Genomic DNA, 18,141 nt, shown 5'->3' on the forward strand with positions numbered 1-18,141 from the left:
GCAGTTTGGAGTTCTTTGGACAGAAAACAAATAAGCTGTTAAGTGCTGGCTTATTTAGGGAACATGTTAGTCTGTTTCATTGGCAAAAATAATGACACAAAACCCTTGCAGGGAACAAAGCAAGACTTAAAAAAAAAATAAAGAAGAAAAAACAAACCCAACAGAAACATGGTTTTATGTGGGTTTATTTCAGCTCTGGTTTAGGATATAATCCTCAAATCCTCTGTTGCTGATAGACAGTGATGCTTAGTTAAGGTTTTGTGGTGTGTGTCCAGTGGCTGAGCTGCCAGGGCATGATAAGTATTTTATATAAGGAACTAAATCAATGGTGAGTATCTCTGTGATCTGGAAATAAAATTATCCTGAGGTGGATGAATCTGGCATTAACCAGCTGCCCATTGTCAGTTGCTGGACACTGAAGGATAGGTTTGTGGGATCTGGCTGCCATCACTAAGTGCTCCTGTTGCTCTTCTTGCAGAATCTCCTGCTCAGTCCGTGTCTTCTGGAGTACGAGCACCTTCTCCCACCCCTTCAGCAGTGTCCTTGGGATCAGAAAAACCCAGTAACGTTTCTCAGGACAGAAAAGTTCCTGTTCCTATTGGGACTGAACGGTCTGCACGTATTAGACAAACTGGAACGTCTACTCCTTCTGTAATTGGGAGCAACTTGGCTGCCCCAGTGGGACATAGTGGGATCTGGTCCTTCGAAGGTATAGGTGGCAGTCAAGGTATGTGTTGTTCATAGATGCACTTGAATTGATCACACCATTGTGTTTGCCAAACTTGTCTTCAGCACAGGAGGATGCAGAAGTGAGTGCCTGAATGTTCTTTCCCAAGGATTTGGAGCAGGGAGTTGTCTTTGCCTTCCGGTCCACTTACTTGTTTTAACAAGGTTTCTGAAACCCTCAGGGGTTTCTGAAAATGTCCTGGCTGTGAAGATTTGGTATTCCAAGTAAGAACAGGAAAAATAAAAACAGGGTTTATGGGGATGGACACAGTGAGGATCATTCGATTTAGGAGGAGGGAAATTAAGGTGTCACAAGATAACTGTCTGGGGTTTTTTGTTGATAAAGAGATTGATTGTACAGTAGGAGTTAGTATTTAATTTGTAGCTGAGGTAGAACCTTTTGTGCTGAGGATGGTGTTTTTATAAAGTGATAATATTCCACATTTGGGTTTCCTTTGTTCTTTCCAGCCATTTGTTTTCTACTAGCACGAGGCTCTTGGCTCTCCTGGAGTCACACACAATTTAGTACTTCAGAATTTTATTAAGAATTTCAGTCAGTGATGCTACGGCTTTTCTCACCAAACTTGTCAGGAGTCTTGGATGCAAGTTTTGGGAGACTGATGAACTTTTTTCATATTGATGGAGTTTTTTGTGCTGAGTTGATTTTTAATTTCTTTAGGTTTTTTGCTTGGGATGGGGGGTGTGAATATTGAGACTGTGTTGGATTGGACGTCTGGAAGTCCTGTCAGCCCCCTGCACAAAATGGGGTTTGCCATGAGTTCTGCTTGTGTTGCTCAGGGCTTTATCTAATCTATTCTGGAAAACCTGCAAGGATGGGAACTGCTCCGCCTCTCAGAGCAATCTGTTCTTGCCCCTTGACTGAGTCCAGGGAGCTTAAGGTTTTAATTGACTGACTGTGCTCGGGTTTTTCCCCAAATACAAACCCATTTTTTACTTGGCTAGTGGTCTTTTCCCAGATAAAGCTTTAAAAATTTAGCATTTATTTGCATTGTGTGTCTGGAAAAGTCCTTCGTGCCTGTCTTGGCTTTTGGAATGCTGCTTGCTTTCTGCTTTTATCAATTACTTCAACATTGTGATTTTCAGTTCACAATAGGATTGGCTCTTCTCTACTTGAGTGTTAGGGTGCCTCAGAAATGTTTCTGTACTCCTTCTCCAAATACAATTTTCTTATGATTTGTTTTGAAAATTTGATTTTTGGATGTCTGGGGTTTGAACTGTAGCACCAATACCAAGCTGCCTCTGATGAATTTGCAGAATTAGAACAAGAGCCAATGTCTGCAGCTGGTCATTTTCTGGTTATGCTTTGTACGGATACTTCCGTGTCCCTTAGAATAAGAAATAATTAATGGAAGAACGGTAGTGGAGGAGAGCAAATAGTTGTCTTAGTGTACATATGCTTTCCACAGCACCAAAAGGCACGAGGAATTGAGGTTTTTGGAGGATCTGAGGTTTTTGGAGGAGAGAGAGTTAGCCCAAATTCCAGCTTTGCTGTTGAAATGGGGGAAAGTTGCAGGGGCAGCGCTCTGGTTGCAGGTAACTGTTCCAAACTCCTGGCAGTGGCTCAGGATTCCTGGCTTGGGGGCTGCAGGTGCCATTTCTGGTATCTTCCATCCTCTGTGCTCCTGAGCTCTAGTGCAGGTGGAAGCCCGAGAGCTGCGGGGTGAGCCAGCTTGGAGGCTGGAAAGCGGCGGTGAGGGGTGTGGTGGATGACGCTGTGTCTCTGTGCTGGCAGATAAAGTGGACTGGTGTCACAGCGGAATGGGGAGCCACATGATCCACAGGCCCATGTCTGATCCAGGCGTGTTCTCGCACCAAGCCATGGAGAGAGACAGCACGGGAATCGTAACGCCTTCTGGTACATTCCATCAGCCCGTCCCTGCAGGATACATGGACTTCCCAAAAGTTGGGGTAATGACCTTCTTGGACCCGATATGCAGCATGAACCCCCCCCTTTTGTCCTTCTGTCCATGCAGTAGTAGTAGCATTCGTGAAAGCATCCTGATTGTTTCTTTTCCTTCCCCTCAGGGAATGCCTTTTTCTGTGTATGGGAACGCCATAATTCCTCCCGTAGCCCCCATCACAGATGGTACTGGAGGCCCCATCTTTAATGGGCCTCATGCTGCTGACCCATCTTGGAACTCGCTGATAAAGATGGTTTCAAATTCCACAGAAAACAACGGGCCTCAGACGGTAATTGTTCCATTTCTATGCACTGTGTACTTTACTCAAAATATGTCATGATTCCTGTCTGTGCAGTTGTGCATTTGGGAAAAGAAACCTTGGGGCAAAATTTCATAGGAAAAGCCAATTTATGTGCTCTTAGTTAAGCTTTCCTTTCCCAAGAAGGGCACACAGCAACAGGACTGCTGCTGGGCTCTGTAGCTTAGGATGTCCTGACTTTGTTAGGAGCGCATGGAGGAAGGGCATAAAGCAGCTCTTTAGGAAGGGAGCAAGTAGCTCTTTGCTGCTCTGATCTTGCCTGGCTTGTCCACTGAATATAATTTAGGCAGAGGGATTAATTCCCCCTAAACCTCTTGTTCGTACTCAGGAATTAATACTATAATGGAACATTAGTAAGTAGCTCTGGTTAGATTATGTCCTGTGATTGTGTTTAATTAGACAGTGAGCTCTGTTACACTGTTACTAAATAGAGATGTTTCTGGGCTTAATTTGCTTGGGAGTGATCCAAGCTGTGGGGAGCAGCTCCCAGCTCTGGCAGGCCATAGGTGTGTGGGAGAGGGGGTTCGGCCACAGTTCAGGTATTGCTCTGATGTGTCTTCTGATCTCTGCGAGGTGATTTCTGGTTTAATGAGGAAACTTTGTCCCCCGAAGAAGCTTTACTTGTCCCCAGAGCTGAAGGTGTTAGGGGAAAATAAGGTGGCAGAAATCAAGTTCTTGTTTGTCTGAACTCAGGGTCAAGAGCAGAGCAAGTCTCTTGCTCTGGGAGCTGAAGATTCGGGAACTGGGCTTGCAAATCATTTGCTGCACACACAGAGCCCTGATAATTATCCTGGACAGGGAAAACCGTGAGGCCTGCAGTGTCCCTGTGGGCTGTGCCCTGCTTGGAGCAGCCCAAAGCACGGTGTTAATGCAGGTTTCTGTTGCAGGTGTGGACTGGAACTTGGACACCTCACATGAACAGTGTGCATATGAACCAACTGGGCTGAGTGGGATCAACGTGCTGGCCTTGAGATTCCTTTCTTTGCAGAGGAAACCACAATTGGCAGAAACAGTTTATGTGCTCCCAGATCATTCTACTGATGTGCTTGACTGAAGTGTGTAGGCTTTTTGCAGAAGAACTTACTAACTGACCTTTTTCTGTGAACATTGTGACCACCCATTCCCCACCATCATATGTTTCAACTTAGTTAGACTTTCTTCTTTCCTTTCCTCCTCCTTTTTTTTTTTTTTTTTTTTGACATAACTTTCTGTTGAAGCTGTTCTTTGGCTGGTTGGTTTTAGTACTGTAAACTGCTTCTGAGCAAACACAGAAATTTAGCAAAATTATGTAAACTTGATCCTGAAGTTTTAGAATGGCAAATAAATGTACAATTGTTTACATAACAAATGGCTAAGCAGAAAGTAAATTTCAATATGTCAGTTATAGAGGCTCTACTTTATGTAGACTTAAATTAATGTGAGATATGTACCTTCATATTCAGAAATCTGGATGTTTCCTTCATACATTAAACTATTAATAAGCATAACTTTTCTACTTGTGTAATTTAAGTAAGTTATAAAAAGAAAAACACCCCAGGCATTATCAGAGGGCGTTTTCCAAATGCGTGTTGGATTTTTTTGGGAATGCATACGTTCTCTATTTGACAGCTGGGGAGAGCTTCCCCGCTAAAGGCTCCAAAATGCAGGTCTGTTCCAGAATAAGCCCTGTCAAGGTTTATTTGGAGAAGTCCAAGTGGGAATTCCCTTATACATTGTCAGGAGCTGTCACCTCTGTGGACAGCAGTAGCAGGAGATGGGGGGGTGAGTCCTGTGAGGCTGGGCTGGGTGAGCAGTGACACAGGTTCAGTCAGGATCCCTGTACAGTTCCCATACAGAGCATTTAAAGGAGATCTACAGCTCAGATTTAACAAGTATTATTTGGTTTTACTATGGTTCCTCCTTGGAAAACCAGGAAAACACCTCAGCTGCCCGCAGAAACTACTGCCTTTTAACTATTGTGATACTTGAGGTTGTCCACAAGCCTTTTGCATACCCAAGTCCATATACCTGCCCTTAGGTGATGCTCTGAATAAAAGCAAGCTCCTTTTTCCAGCTGCCTGATCACCTGAAATACATCCTGTAAAGATCTGGTGGTAGCAAAATTAATTCCAAAGTGAGGAACTGTTCAGAAAAAGGATTGAACCTCCATCTCACACCTTACTGTGGTGTGGGTTTAGTGCCCTTCCCCTCTGCTACAATCATTTGCTGCAGGCTTTAGTGCTTTTTGGGGTTATTAATTATGAATCCCACTGATAAGTAGTGCTCACTATTTATTACAGCCATGAAACCAGAGTATGTTGTTGACCTGACAGTTCAGTCCATGCCTGCGGTAGCACAGGCTCGATGCCACCACTGTGGCAGTGGGCTGGGCACAGGAGATCCTGGCTGGGGGGAACTGGACCATTTTTATTCTCAGATCCTTTTTTTTTCTTAATTTTTCCACAATGTAATGCTTTTTATTTGTCCAATAAACCAAGGAACGTACTCTTTTGGGAGCTGGCAGGTGCTCTTTATTTGGGAAAAGGGAACAGAACCAGGGTTAGGACAAACAGGGAGAGGAAGAGAACACGGTGCAGAGTGTGTATGGTCTAAGGGGGATTTTGACCTCTCCTTGCCACAGAAGGGGTAAGGAGACACAGTTGAGAACCTGGCTGGGCAGGAGCACACTGCTAATGTGGAATGAGAATGGCTCGTTAATGATTAATTGCTTGTGAATGTAATTATTAGGCCGTGAGAGTTGGGGCTGTTGAGCCTGGAGAAGAGAAGGTTGTGTAGATTCCTCATGGCAACCTTACAGTATCTGAAGTGGCCAACAAGCAAGCCCAAGACTTCTCCTTGTCAGAACTGTAAAGACAAGCAGTAATGGGTACAAATGGGAAAAGGGGAAGCAGGCTAGATATTGGGAAGAAGTATTTCTTGGAAGAGAGCTGAGACACTGCCCCAACCCTGGGGCTCAAAGGCGGTTTGGATAAGACCTTGAACCTTCACGCAGGGTTCGGACAACGCTCCCGGGCCCGTGGTGTAATCCTTGGGGATGTCCTGTATAGGGCCAGCTGTTGGACTCCCTGATCCTCCGTGGTGTGGTGGGAGGTGTCCCTGCCCATGGCAGGAGGGCGTTGGGACTGTTCTAAGCTCCATTCCAGCCCGTACCAGTCTGGTTACAGTATCATGCAGGGAATGGAGCGAGGTGCTCCCCTGCCCTCGCTGCCCTTCCCGTGCCCTCTGCCGCCATGGCGGCCGCGGCGGGGCGCGCTCCGGCGGCGCGCGGGCCGCGCATGCGCCCCACGCGAGGAAGCCGTCGGCATGTGGCGGCTCGCGCGGGCGGGCGCGCGGGCTCCGCCGGCCCTGGCGGTCGCGGCGGCGGCGGCAGCGGCGCCGGGCGGCCCCGAGGGCTGGTACGAGTGGGCGGCGCGGTCCGCGCCCGTGCACTGGGCCGAGGGCGGGCTGGCGGCGCTGCAGGAGGCCACCGGGCTGCCCTGCTGGGCCGCCATCGCCTGCGGGGCCGCCGTTCTGCGCACCGCCGTCACCCTCCCGCTGGCCGCGCACCAGGGGCGGCTGCTGGCCAAGGTGGGAGCGCGGGCGCTGAGGGGGCGCTGAGGGGCGGGAGGGGCGGGCGGCTCTGAGGCGGGGAGAGGCTGTGAGGGAAGGACTGATGGAGGGGCTGAGGAGGCCGCGGAATAAACATCACAGTTCTTCTATTGCAGCGGCTTTAGGGGCGTTTGGGGTTTTTTAAAAGAATTTCGTTATATTTTGTGCATGTTTTGGTTGCAAAAGTGAGCGTCTATTGCACTCTCGAGTAATGGGGTCTCTTATGCTGCGGGTAGTGACTTTGTTCACTGCCGAGTTGTGTCCTGATGGACTTCATTTTATTACTCTTTATTTCATTTCTCTCTATATATTATTATTTATAGTTTTCTGTCATGTGTAGCACAATATATTTATATATTACACGTAGTATATCGTAAATAATACATTCTATCATACAGATTTCCTTTTATATATAGTTGTATGTTATTATATATATTTGCCTGTTATTAATTTTTATTATTGTCATTTATTTATTTTTATCACTGAGGTGGCATTAAAGCTGGGTCTTCTTAAGTGAAGTAGCTGATCACAAGTCCTGAATGCAGGCAAAAAGACACTTGTTAAGAATTGCCCTGATTTCAGCTGTGATAGTACTCACTTTCTTCTTAAAAAAGTATAAAATCTAAAAAGATAAATCTGAAATTCTGTCTTCATTTCATGCAGCAGTAAGGGAGTATCTTTGATTGTCGCTGTAATTACTTGTCACTGTTACACTTGTCGCTGTTACCTTCACGTGGTTATTTTGTTTGAAGATAATAGGTGCTCATTGATATTGAACAAGACATTGACAAGATGTCTCGTCCCTCACAGGCATTTAATACCTGTACAGGTATTTAATTACAGTGATAATTAATATGTTTGATACCTGTGCTGGCATTAAACCATACAAAGGTAATTAATGTGTGTAATACCTGTAGAGATATTAAATTATCCAGTGGCAATGTGTATGCTTAATTCCTGTACAGATATTAAATTTTACAGTGATGATTAATAAGTGTAATACTTGTTCAGCAATTGAATTGCTAATAACAGAGGTGAGGAGAGGAGGCGATTGCTACCTGCCGCTGTGCCCAGACAGTTCTCCTTTTCTTTAGCTAGCTGGAAAACCTGCAGCCCGAGATTAAGGAACTCGCCAAGCGCCTTCGCTATGAAGTTTCAGTGCGTGGAAAGCAGCTGGGGTGGTCTGAAAAGGTGGCCAGGTACGAGGGGGACTGTACACACCTCCTGAATCCCTTCCGGAATGAGGCTTGGCAGGAAGGAAGATCCCACAAACAACACTTTTACAGGAAGATTCTGCCGTTGCCCAAAGCTTAGATTTTCTTTCCCCTCCTACAATTTATTTATCCTATTCCCTTTCAGGCATTACGCATTTCAAAGCTCTGAACTTTTGTTTTCCTCTCCGAAAGGTTCCACTTCGCGAAGAACATGCGGAGGATTGTTACGGAGCTGTACGTCCGGGACAACTGCCACCCCTTCAAAGCCACCCTGCTGCTGTGGGTGCAGGTCCCCATGTGGGTGTGCGTGTCCCTGGCTCTGCGCAACTGCAGCCTCGGTGCCCTGGGCTCAGCAGGTGCTGCATCTGGACACATCTGTCTTCTCTCATTGTCCTTTTTATTCACTCACTGCTTTCACAGACACCTTGCTGGTTAAAGACCACAATGTCCTGAGCTTGCTGTACAAGCTGACATAAAAACAGTCAGCTACTAAGGTTTTAAACTTAATATAGTTCGAACTTAATCTAATTAATTAATATAAATAATAGATAATAATATCATTTGAAATTAGTTTTAAACTTAATGTAGTCTGATAATCCTACTTAGCAAGTAATATTACACATGCCGCAGCACACTCACTGTTAGTCTGTGTTTTTTTCTTTCATGGGAAATACTGTAGGCAAGGTGAATGTGTGAGGGTTTTTTAAATTAAAAAAAATTATATACCGATTTTTTAGACAAGAGTTTACAGTTTGTTCTTTTAAGCAAGAATGTAGCTAGTTATAAAGTTATTAAGAAAAATACAGTATTTTCAAAATCAGGAAATAAACACTGTAAGTAACTGTAACTGTAAGTTACTGCATTCTTATTTTTCTCATTGACTTGTAAAATATTTGAGATCAAAGTAGTTTTTAATCACAGATTTACCTTTCAGTGGCTGTCATGAGCTAAGCTGGGTCTCAGCTTGTATCTTCCACTTTTCATACTCAGATTGGTAGCAGAGTGTTTAACCAAGGATTTCTGCTTTAATCATATTTCTCATGTGGATAAAACATACCTAGAAACTGGGGTGCATGATTTAACACATGGTACAGTTCTGGCTCACTTGAGACAGCAAATTATACTGAATTCTGTATTTTCTTGAAATGTTTCCTATAGTACAAGAGCAGTTTTCATCAGGAGGAGCACTGTGGTTTACAGACCTCACAGCACCCGATTCCACGTGGATTTTGCCCGTTTCCCTGGGGCTGGTGAATTTGCTGGTGGTAGAGGTACGTTGGTGGAATAAACCAACAGTGGTGACTGCAAAGGGCTAACACATAAAGGTGGCTGCAGATTATCACTGCTTTAAATGCGCTGGGCAGAAGTGAAAAATAATCTGTTTGCTCTGTGTATTTTAATGCGTAGGTGTCTTGTTCAGAGACCTCAAAAGTCTGATGTGACATGTCTCAGATCTACTTGAGCTTCAGTAATATTTACTCTCGATTAAAGTTTCTTTTAGAATGCTGCTCTAATGAGCTTTCTGGGTGTTAATCTTCAGTCTGGTCATTTCAAAAAGACATTGTTTATACCTATGAGTTTCTCCTCTTTCAGATCTTTGCTTCCCAAAAACACCCGCAAGTTTCCCGGTTCCAGAAGCTTGTTACGAACTTCTTCCGCGTGGTGTCTGTGGTGATGATCCCTATTGCTGCCACGGTGCCCTCCGTAAGTACCGAGGTGACCTCTGGGACGTCACCTGTGGCTGGTCTGGTCGGTGCTTAAAGGACAGCCCGAGTGCCTCGTGTGTTTCCTATTGCTGCTGCTGCTGCTGTGTGCTTGAAAACAAATCAGATGTTTTGTCTATATGTATGTTTAAATCTTGATGCCTTTGGAATATTTTTGTTCAAGAGGGAAGACTTTGCAGCCTTGAAAGGACTTAATGTCCTTCATGTAGTCTGAAAAAGGAGAGGAAAACTTATGTAAAGACACGTAGGCAAATGTTTGTTAAGTGGAAACCAGTGTAGTTCTTAAATTAGGAACTTTTCCACATCTTTCTTCAAACACTTCTCATTTTTACCAGGTTTTCTACTGCAGAGTATTCTTAGCAAAAACAAAGTGTCTGGTTGTTTGGCTCATTCAATTATAGTTTCAAATACAGAAGTTGAAGCAAGTTTAATATGAATTAATTTAAGACCTGTTAAGCCTCAGTGTAGATGACACTTTTCCCCCGAGGAGTTCAGAGACAGACAGTTACATTTCACGTGGAAGCCATTATTGCAAATGAGAGGAGGAGTGTTTTAGGTGAGTTATTTTTGTCAATACCTGGGAGTACCCCACAGCTGTGGTTCGGGGAGGAGTTGCCTAAACCTGGTGTTTTCCTTGCCTCCAGGAAGCTGACCTGTGCTTGTCTTGTTGCAGTCCATGGCGCTGTACTGGCTGTCCTCGAGCCTCGTGGGACTCTCCCACAACCTCCTGCTGCGCTCTCCCACCTTCCGCCGGCTGTGCTGCATTCCAAGGACCAAATCCGACTCGGATACTCCTTACAGGGACATCGTGGCTGCCTTGGCTGCTAAATACAGCTTCAAGAAATGACACTGAACTGCAGGAAGAGCTGTCTCAGGAATGAAGTAGTGCTGTTTCAGTGAGATGTACTTATTTGCTGTATATTTATTTTCCAAATAAAACACTGGCTGGCCATAAAGAGGGATTGGTCAGCAAAAATGTGTCTTTACTGGGTAGCTTTGTTTCAAGTGTGGTCATTTTGCAGTTGCAATAGTCCAGAAATCCAGGTTTATCTCCTGGATTATCGTAAGGAATTGGCCAGGTGAGCGTTAAATAAAACCGTGACTCGTGTACGGTGCCTCTTTTTTACTGTAAGTCCTGAAGGTAAAGAAGTTCAGGGGTTTTTTGTTAAAATGATCAGAAATTAATTATTTACTTTAACTTTTTATAAGATTCCGAGCTACTACTGTGATGTAAACTAACAAAAATCAGAAGCAGAATTTTTAATGCAGACTTGGAAGCATTTGTTTGAATTGTTGTGATAGCCTAGTGGAACTTTCCAGATAGGGCTGAGATACACTTTTCTGACTAAAATCAGCAGTTTAGAAGAAAAAGTGCAGATGTCATTGTACTAATAACACTTCACTTTACCTGTGGGGATGTTTCACTGATGTCTTTCACTGTTTTCACTGTTAGGAATCTCAGAACATCAGTGATAGCGTTATATCCGGATGCTGCCAGGATATTCTTATACCCAAAAAATCCTCCCCAAAACAGGTATGAAACTGAAGGTAACGCAGCCAAAAGCATCTCATCTAATGGTGTCTAACAATTCAAAATCCGCAGGTAAGGAGATCAGAATGTATGTGATAAAGCCCTGTCCAGGTCTGCATTGCAGGTAGGATAATGTTCTAGATTTTTAAAGGGCCTTACAGATTTCTCTGAATGTCGTATTGTCATTTTGCCTCAGCCAAAAAAAAAGACTGCAAAAGGGAGTGAATTTCTGTCTGGGAAGCTGGTGGTAGGGGGAGCTGGTGCTCCATGCAGTGCTGAGCAAAGTCACCTCTCCTTCCTCAGCAGTCTCGTCTGAGAGGCTCTCACGTTCCCAGCCTGTGAACAGGGCAGGCTGACACAGCTATGTCTTTTGTGTAGTGAAAATATAACATGAGATTTCGTAGGAAGCATAAAGGGGGCTGTGAAACTGCCTCACTGAAAAAAATGCCTCACAGCTCTGCCAGGACCCCAGATGTTCAGTGCAGGAGATTGTAATATTTGCAGTTCTCCATTTATTTATGTTTATTTTACACACTGTTTACCTTATAAAATTACACCCAAGACCTGCCAGCGGGAGTTAAAAGAGAATAAGGTTCCTCCAGTGAGTGTATTTGGTGGTGGATTTCTTACAGCATTATTTTAGGTCTGGAAGAGGGTTGTTGTAACACTGCGTGTACTTAGGAGGGAGACTAAACTTAAGGAACTGAAATCAGGCAAGTACACGTTCCCTGAATGGGTTCTGTTCTGGCAGAACTCAAAAGTGCTGAAGTATCCTGGCTGGAGAATACATGTTTCATTCTCTGTCTCGAAGATGCAGTGTAAACTTCAAGAATAGGGCTGTGATGTTTCTTATCTTTGGTGGTTGTGCCCTGGAGAAAAACGTTGTTTACCCAAAAGCTTACCTCTGTTCTCAGCCATAGTAGTGACTCTGTTCAAATACTTTGTCTGGCCTAAAATCCTTGTCTCAGTGTTTGATGCTGTTTCTAGGAAAGAGGATTGGAGCTTTGCTGTTTGCCTTCCCATGGTGATGTAATTATTTTGTTTTCAGTTTCCATGTTGATGAGACAAAGATGGAGCAAAGATACGTATAATGATGTGTGTCAGGTCGAATGAGTCCTTGTTGACTGTGGAAGGGCCAAGGGAGGTTTCTGGAGAAGAAATAAAAAAAAAAACCTGTTGAGGTGTTCTCTGAGAAACCCAACTGAAGTGTCCTAAAAAAGCCTGTACTATATTCTTTGTGCATGACACTTTAAGTGATGTGATCTATAGCCCTGTTTGGCATAACTGTGTCTCCACCTCTCCTGTTTGCCTCCTGTTCTGGCTTTGCTGAAAACAAAGAAATTCTAAGTAAATGACCAAAACCCAGTAGTAAGAAAAGAATTGTGGTTTTAGAAAGGAGGGCAGTTTCCTTCCTAACTTCCATCTGATTATTAGCCTGGAATACTGTAGGTGAGGTGAGTTGGCCCCTGTCCCATTCAGGAATGAGATGTCAGTATGATCCGACACCTTTTACAGGGTGCTGGAGGGGATGCTGCTGTCTGCCAGAGAATTTGACACCTTGCCAGTCCACCTGGTTGTTCTTTGGGGTTGTTTTAGTGGGGAATCCAAACTCTTCATCCAAAGCTCAGTTACTAGGGTGGATTCCTTGCAGTGCAAGAATTTTTTTCAAGGGCTAAGTGTAATTTTTGGCATGGTTCCATGATTTCTGGAAAGAAAAAAAGTGTTGAAGTACTGTTGAGTACGCCGCTGTACACACGGGGGTGCTCCAGCTCCTGTCAGCTGAAGGGCTGCCAGGTTCTAAAATCCAGGACAGGCAGGCAAGCATTGGACTAAAATATTTTTCTTCTCTGTCTTTTCGTCTTGATGCCGTTTCAGAACTTAATCAGGCTGTCCTTCACAGTGTACGCTTCTTTTCCACCTCGTTGCCGTGCCCCTTTGAAGTAACCCAGTGTTCAACACTGCTGAGCTTGCTGCTCCCTCTTTGTGGCTGAGGATGCCAAAGGGAAGCAGGCAGGTGTCGGAACAATCCCTGGTTGTCTTTGCAAAGCCCTCCATTTGTGCAGCCATGTGGCCAGCTGGCAGCAGGACTCCTTTTTTCACTTGATATTATTAACCTACCTGTATTTAATTAATCTGACTGATTTCTAATGGTAAATAGGATCTTCATTCCTTTGAAGCTCCACATAGTGCTAAAAGCAGCAGCAGCTGCTGCTTTCCTGATGTGAGATGTTTTGCTCTATTTTCTAAGTTTCAGGGATCACAGAAAAATTCAGAATAAGGGATTGGTGCTTTACATCACTGGCACCTTGATGATTTTGGTCCATTTTTGCTGCACACAACTGTGGTGTTATGGGCTTTGGGTTTGCGTAGGGATGTTTAAAGAAGCCTCTGTAAATTAGGTTCATCATTAAGGTGAGTGCACATATCCATCTGTTCCTTTATTTAAGGAGTTGAGCTTTGTGGACTCATTTGTTGATAATGTTCATAATCTGTTCATAATTTGATTGCTTTAATTCACTTTGCAATTGGAGTAATAGTAAATAACTTTTTTAACCTGTTTTACTTAATATAATCCCCTACTTTTGTTTGAAAGTGGGAGAGACCACTACTGCCTTATTTATAGGGACTGGGCTTCTGGACGAAGTCTTCCAGCTCCCAGAATCCCTGGGACTCAAATCCCTCATGAAAATAAGGGGTACTGTGCTGTATTCTCTGAGGCTTAATATTCTCTGCCCTTTTCAGGCCTGGAGAGGGGTAGGGAAAACATTGCCCTGTGCCAAGTACCCTGCCTTCCTGCAGGGAATCACACTCCTGTATCCACACTTAAGCAGTAAAAAGATGGGTTTGGTACTTGTTGCTGAGAACAGCTGAGAACTTGGGATGCTGTCACAAGCTTGATTTTGGCTTTATGAGTCCAAGGCTCAAATGGGGGAAATGGAGGGGACAGAGAGGTTGAAAAGCCACTTGGAGTGTCGATGGCTGCCACACATGCTGTAACGGGAGGAATGTTAATTGGAAACAAATGCCAGCCTTCAGCATTATCCATTCCTGAGGAAAGGTCCTTTCAGATTTAGGAGTTTGGGCCTGATTGTATTTTTCTTGACTTTCTGGGGAACTGTTGGTCAGTGGCGTGCAGTTGTTCCAGAGGGGGTAGAATGCAAACCCGTGGTAAATGATGGATCCTTGGAAGTGCAAGAGGGCAAGAAGGTCTTTGGATCGTAGTTAAAACGTGCTCTTGCAGCCAAGTAAAGCAAGCCAAGAAGTGCTTTTCCACTCTTGTGTTTTAAGATGACCTGAGATGGGCCAGGAATCTTCAGGCATGGTAAGTTTTGAAAGACTTAAACTTGAGCAGGGGAGATCATCTGCCTGGCTTTAGTCCTTCTTCCTGTTTGAGGGATGTGATGGATTCCCCTTTGTCCTTGTGCGTGTTTCTCACTTCGGGAGCGCGTTTAGGAAAACGGTGAACTGTGAACTTTTTCTGACAGGATAACATTTAAAATACGGATTTCCTGGAAGTTTTGAAAGGCTGGATTTGATTTGAGAAGTCTAGTGGAGGTACCAAAACACTCAAGTGCAATGATTTTCTTTCAGCACCTGAGTTTGAACAGAAAACTGACCTCTGTCGTGCTGACAGAGGTTTATCAAGCATACCTTAGTGGGAGCTGCTGCAGGCAGAGGACACGTTCTTCTGGACGAATTCCTGACCTTGAGCCCTTTCTGTCTAGAAATAAATGATAAATCTTTTACTGGGGGAAATCAGTTGCTTGGAAATATATCTAGTAAAATATAAATAGTGGCAATACTCTAGGCATGTTATTTCTGCTTTGAGGAAGAGTTGGAAATTAAAAGTTGGCAGAGAGGAAGTTTTTGGAATTTTCATATCAATGTAGCCTAAACCTTGTGGGTACAAATAAAGGGATTTTAATTTAGATTTAGTTTAGAACCCAGGTTCTTTGTGCATTTTGTTAAAGTCCAGCTGGCCACGTAATGAAACAAGATATTTTTTTTGAAGGGTCTGTAAAGAGGTACTTGATACTCACTCAGCTGTTTGGAAATATTTCTGTGTCTTATTTTCAGGAATTTCTTTAATGCATTGCCAGAGTTACAGTTGAGCATTAGGTCCTTATTAACTTTTGTAAGTGGAGAAGGTGCAGCTTTGTCAGAAGTGAAATGGAGAGGGACTGGAAGTGGGTCCATTGATTCCCAAGTGGGGCTGTTTGCCAAGAGTCCCTGATTTTCCCCTGTAATCGCTGTGCAGTTCATGGTTTTTATTTCATTACTGCCTAAGTGCTTGCTCCAGAGTGCAACTAATAATTCTGTTTTATTTACAAAGTAAACAAGCTCAGATTAATTTGCTAATAAAAGCTTTGCTAGTCTTGCATTTTTCCACTTTAAATGTTCTTGCTGGAAGGCCAAGAGATAAGCTTTGTTTGGAGATATTCAGAGTCATGATTTCAGCAATAAGTCCCCAGAGACTGACTATGCATGTGACAGCAATTTTAAAAAAAATATATGGTGACCTTTTCCCCTTCATATGCAGATGGTTTAGAGTGAACTAATTGTAGAAGTTGGGAGAAAATAGGAGCAGTGATGCTTTAAACTGCTTTAATGCAGCATACCTGTACATTGACAGCTGGTTCTGCAGGTAGCTCCAGTTCCCAGTGCTATGTTTTAGTTATTTCCCAGTGTTTCCCCTTGCTGCAGCATGGTGATGTTGACATGAGCATGTCAAACTGGAGCAGAGTGTAGCTGACAGACCGCAAGAGCTTGGAGCTTCGGCGTGTTTGCGTTTCCAGTGCTGCCAGCTCCCCAAGGATTGGATCCAAAATAAGAATAGTCTGGCTCGGGTGTGAGTCTAGATCATGTTATTTGCTGTCACAAGCTGTTTGCTCTTGTGGCAACGCAAAATTTGGATTGAAGATGTTGGTGGAAAATCAGACTGAAATCTGGCAGGTGCTGAACTGCAGAAGTGAGGCCTTGACTGCTAAACAGGTTCTAAAAATCCTAAAGATAGGGAAATACTGAATATAGGGAAAAGTAACTCCATTATTCTGGCCAAATGAAATCTGTTTGGTGCTTTAGTCTTTTATAATATTTCTCCCTCAGGTTCTGTGAGGTGAGAGGATGTTCTAACGCTGTTAAATAATGCGAAACACGAATTTGTGGTTCAGGGCTGAGCAAAGGAGCTGTCATGTTCCTGTGCTGTCAGCATCCCTGGATTTGGGTTGGTTTCTGTCTTTCCTCACTGCTCTTTGGATGAGCATCACTGGGACTTGTTATGGGCCAAAATTTTTCCAAATTTTGGCCAAGTGTGTTGATTTTTATGCTTCATTTGACCGAATCCATCTAAATTCATCCTTTCAGAGAGAGTCTTTGAAGTCTCAAACCTGCTGCTGCCAGCAGGAATTCTGTGACCGATTTCAGTGGAATAAAGATTTCATTCTTCTTTTCTCCCTTTTCTCCATTTTCTTCCTCCTGTGAGTAGAATGATACAAAGATTGTTTCTTTCTTAATCCCTTGGCTTATGCCGTGATTTGGAAGCATACGTGGAAAAGGAGCGTCTCCTGCTTTATCTGTAAAATGACTGCCAAAAATCCTGGAATGATTTAGCAACAAACACTTGTTTCTCTCCATAACGTATGGGTTATGGCTAAGCATTCCAGCATGCGTAGCAGGATCCTTTCTGGCTGTTTCCATCTAAATATTTCTGGTTTATGGAAGGAAGCTGAGCAAATAATCTGCTCCTCATCATAGGTCTCTTCAAGTTTAGAATAGCCTTCAAATTGCAAAAGAAAAGCTCTGATAGATCAACTGTGTGAGCTCTGTCTGAAGTTTATCACTGATTAAACTCCCACAGCTTATTTTATGAAGACTTCTTGCTTTGTTTTGCAAACAAGCTTAATTGCTATTCCAAGCTTGCAGCCTCTGTTGCCTTTTATTACTAAAATTGGATGTTGGAATGCTGAATATCTTTGTAAACCCAAGGATATACCACCCCAAAGGCTGGATTCTCATGCCATAAAAGCTTTGTGTAGGGAAATATAAACAAAACTGATTAAGGAATTTTGAAATGCAGGTTTTATTTATGGGTTTTGTGCTCCTTCACACCCCGAGGACAGCCATAAGGCAGGTTTTTCTATTGCATGTCGTAGGAGCTCACTGAACCCTGGAAACAACAGGACCTGACTCCTAAGAGCTGTTTTCTTGAATCCAGAAGACATTTTTGCTCTAAGGAATTTACTCAGGGAACCTCATTAATGTTATATGTGACATGAATTCACCTCCTGAGACATACAACGATCATCCTGGATCAGTGCACCTGGATGATAGCAAAATTCTTCTTTAATAACCAGGTACAGGTTGGTTTTCATTGAATTAGACTTTTCTTATTTAATAGAGTACATGTATATCTGTATCCAGATATAAAGAGGATATGTGACCTAAGGATGTACATTTATTTGCCAAAAACTGCTAAAAGCCCCTTGTTTTGCAGAGCTGAGTATTTAAATTGCAGGATTGAACGTGTCAGAGCAGTTTTCTTGGTGCCTGTGTATCTATGTCACAGTGCACTGTTAAATGGCCACAGACAGTTTCACTCCTGGCAGCTGTGCCTCAGTGCACAGGGTAATGGATGTTTAGAGGTTTACGGACTGCATGAGGCTCTTGGATATGCGGTAGGAGATGAAGTTGGAATGAGATCCTGACTGGGGTTCTAAGATGGCTTTCCTAATGCTCTCTGCCTTCCTTGAGGAGCAATAGGTTGTTCAGCAGCAATCTGGACTTCAGGCATTCCATTCTTGCCTTAAACTGCTCCCATCAGTTTAAGCTCCATCTTCCAGGAGGAATCAGTGTGGTGTAGTTTTACTGTCTAGATGCTGGCAGCTGCTCATCACAAGTTTATGGGGCTCATTTGGACCCAAACAGGAAACACTAACTTGCCATTTGGAGTTTTCTTTCTGCTGCTTGTAGAAAAATCCAATGCACTCTCGGCTAAATGTTTCATTTGCTGTGGGAATTTGCTTTGGCTAATGCAGTTTTTAAGACCTGTTGGTTCATTCAGAGGTCGAGGAACATTTATATAAGAGAGTCCTCAATAACATTCCTTTAACTTGGCAAG

At 43.6% G+C, this 18,141-nt stretch overlaps 2 protein-coding genes across 6 annotated transcripts in view; both read left to right on the top strand.

Moving 5' to 3' along the window:
- ANKRD17 (ankyrin repeat domain 17) overlaps positions 1 to 4,454 on the top strand; it is a 70,563-nt gene extending 66,109 nt beyond the window's left edge. For all 4 annotated transcript variants that reach the window (XM_069012371.1, XM_069012370.1, XM_069012372.1 and 1 more), the window contains 4 exons: positions 479 to 727; positions 2,480 to 2,655; positions 2,773 to 2,937; positions 3,855 to 4,454. In XM_069012371.1, the coding sequence (XP_068868472.1) occupies positions 479 to 727; positions 2,480 to 2,655; positions 2,773 to 2,937; positions 3,855 to 3,914 (650 nt within the window). In that variant the 3' untranslated portion in view covers positions 3,915 to 4,454. The remainder of the gene's footprint in view (positions 1 to 478; positions 728 to 2,479; positions 2,656 to 2,772; positions 2,938 to 3,854) is intronic.
- A 1,816-nt stretch (positions 4,455 to 6,270) lies between these two features.
- On the top strand, positions 6,271 to 10,484 carry COX18 (cytochrome c oxidase assembly factor COX18). 2 transcript variants are annotated; one of them, XM_069012374.1, is made up of 6 exons: positions 6,271 to 6,534; positions 7,654 to 7,754; positions 7,962 to 8,125; positions 8,928 to 9,040; positions 9,363 to 9,473; positions 10,167 to 10,484. In XM_069012374.1, exons 1-6 carry the CDS (start codon positions 6,271 to 6,273, stop codon positions 10,338 to 10,340), a joined length of 927 nt encoding a protein of 308 aa, XP_068868475.1. In that variant the 3' UTR covers positions 10,341 to 10,484. The 2 variants fall into 2 exon arrangements, with proteins under 2 accessions (XP_068868475.1, XP_068868476.1); XM_069012375.1 differs by having other exon boundaries at positions 6,448 to 6,534; positions 7,650 to 7,754.
- The last annotated feature ends 7,657 nt before the right edge of the window (positions 10,485 to 18,141 follow it).

This window comes from Aphelocoma coerulescens, chromosome 4 (assembly GCF_041296385.1).
Source record: "Aphelocoma coerulescens isolate FSJ_1873_10779 chromosome 4, UR_Acoe_1.0, whole genome shotgun sequence".
In the NCBI taxonomy this organism is placed as follows: Eukaryota; Metazoa; Chordata; class Aves; order Passeriformes; family Corvidae; genus Aphelocoma; species Aphelocoma coerulescens.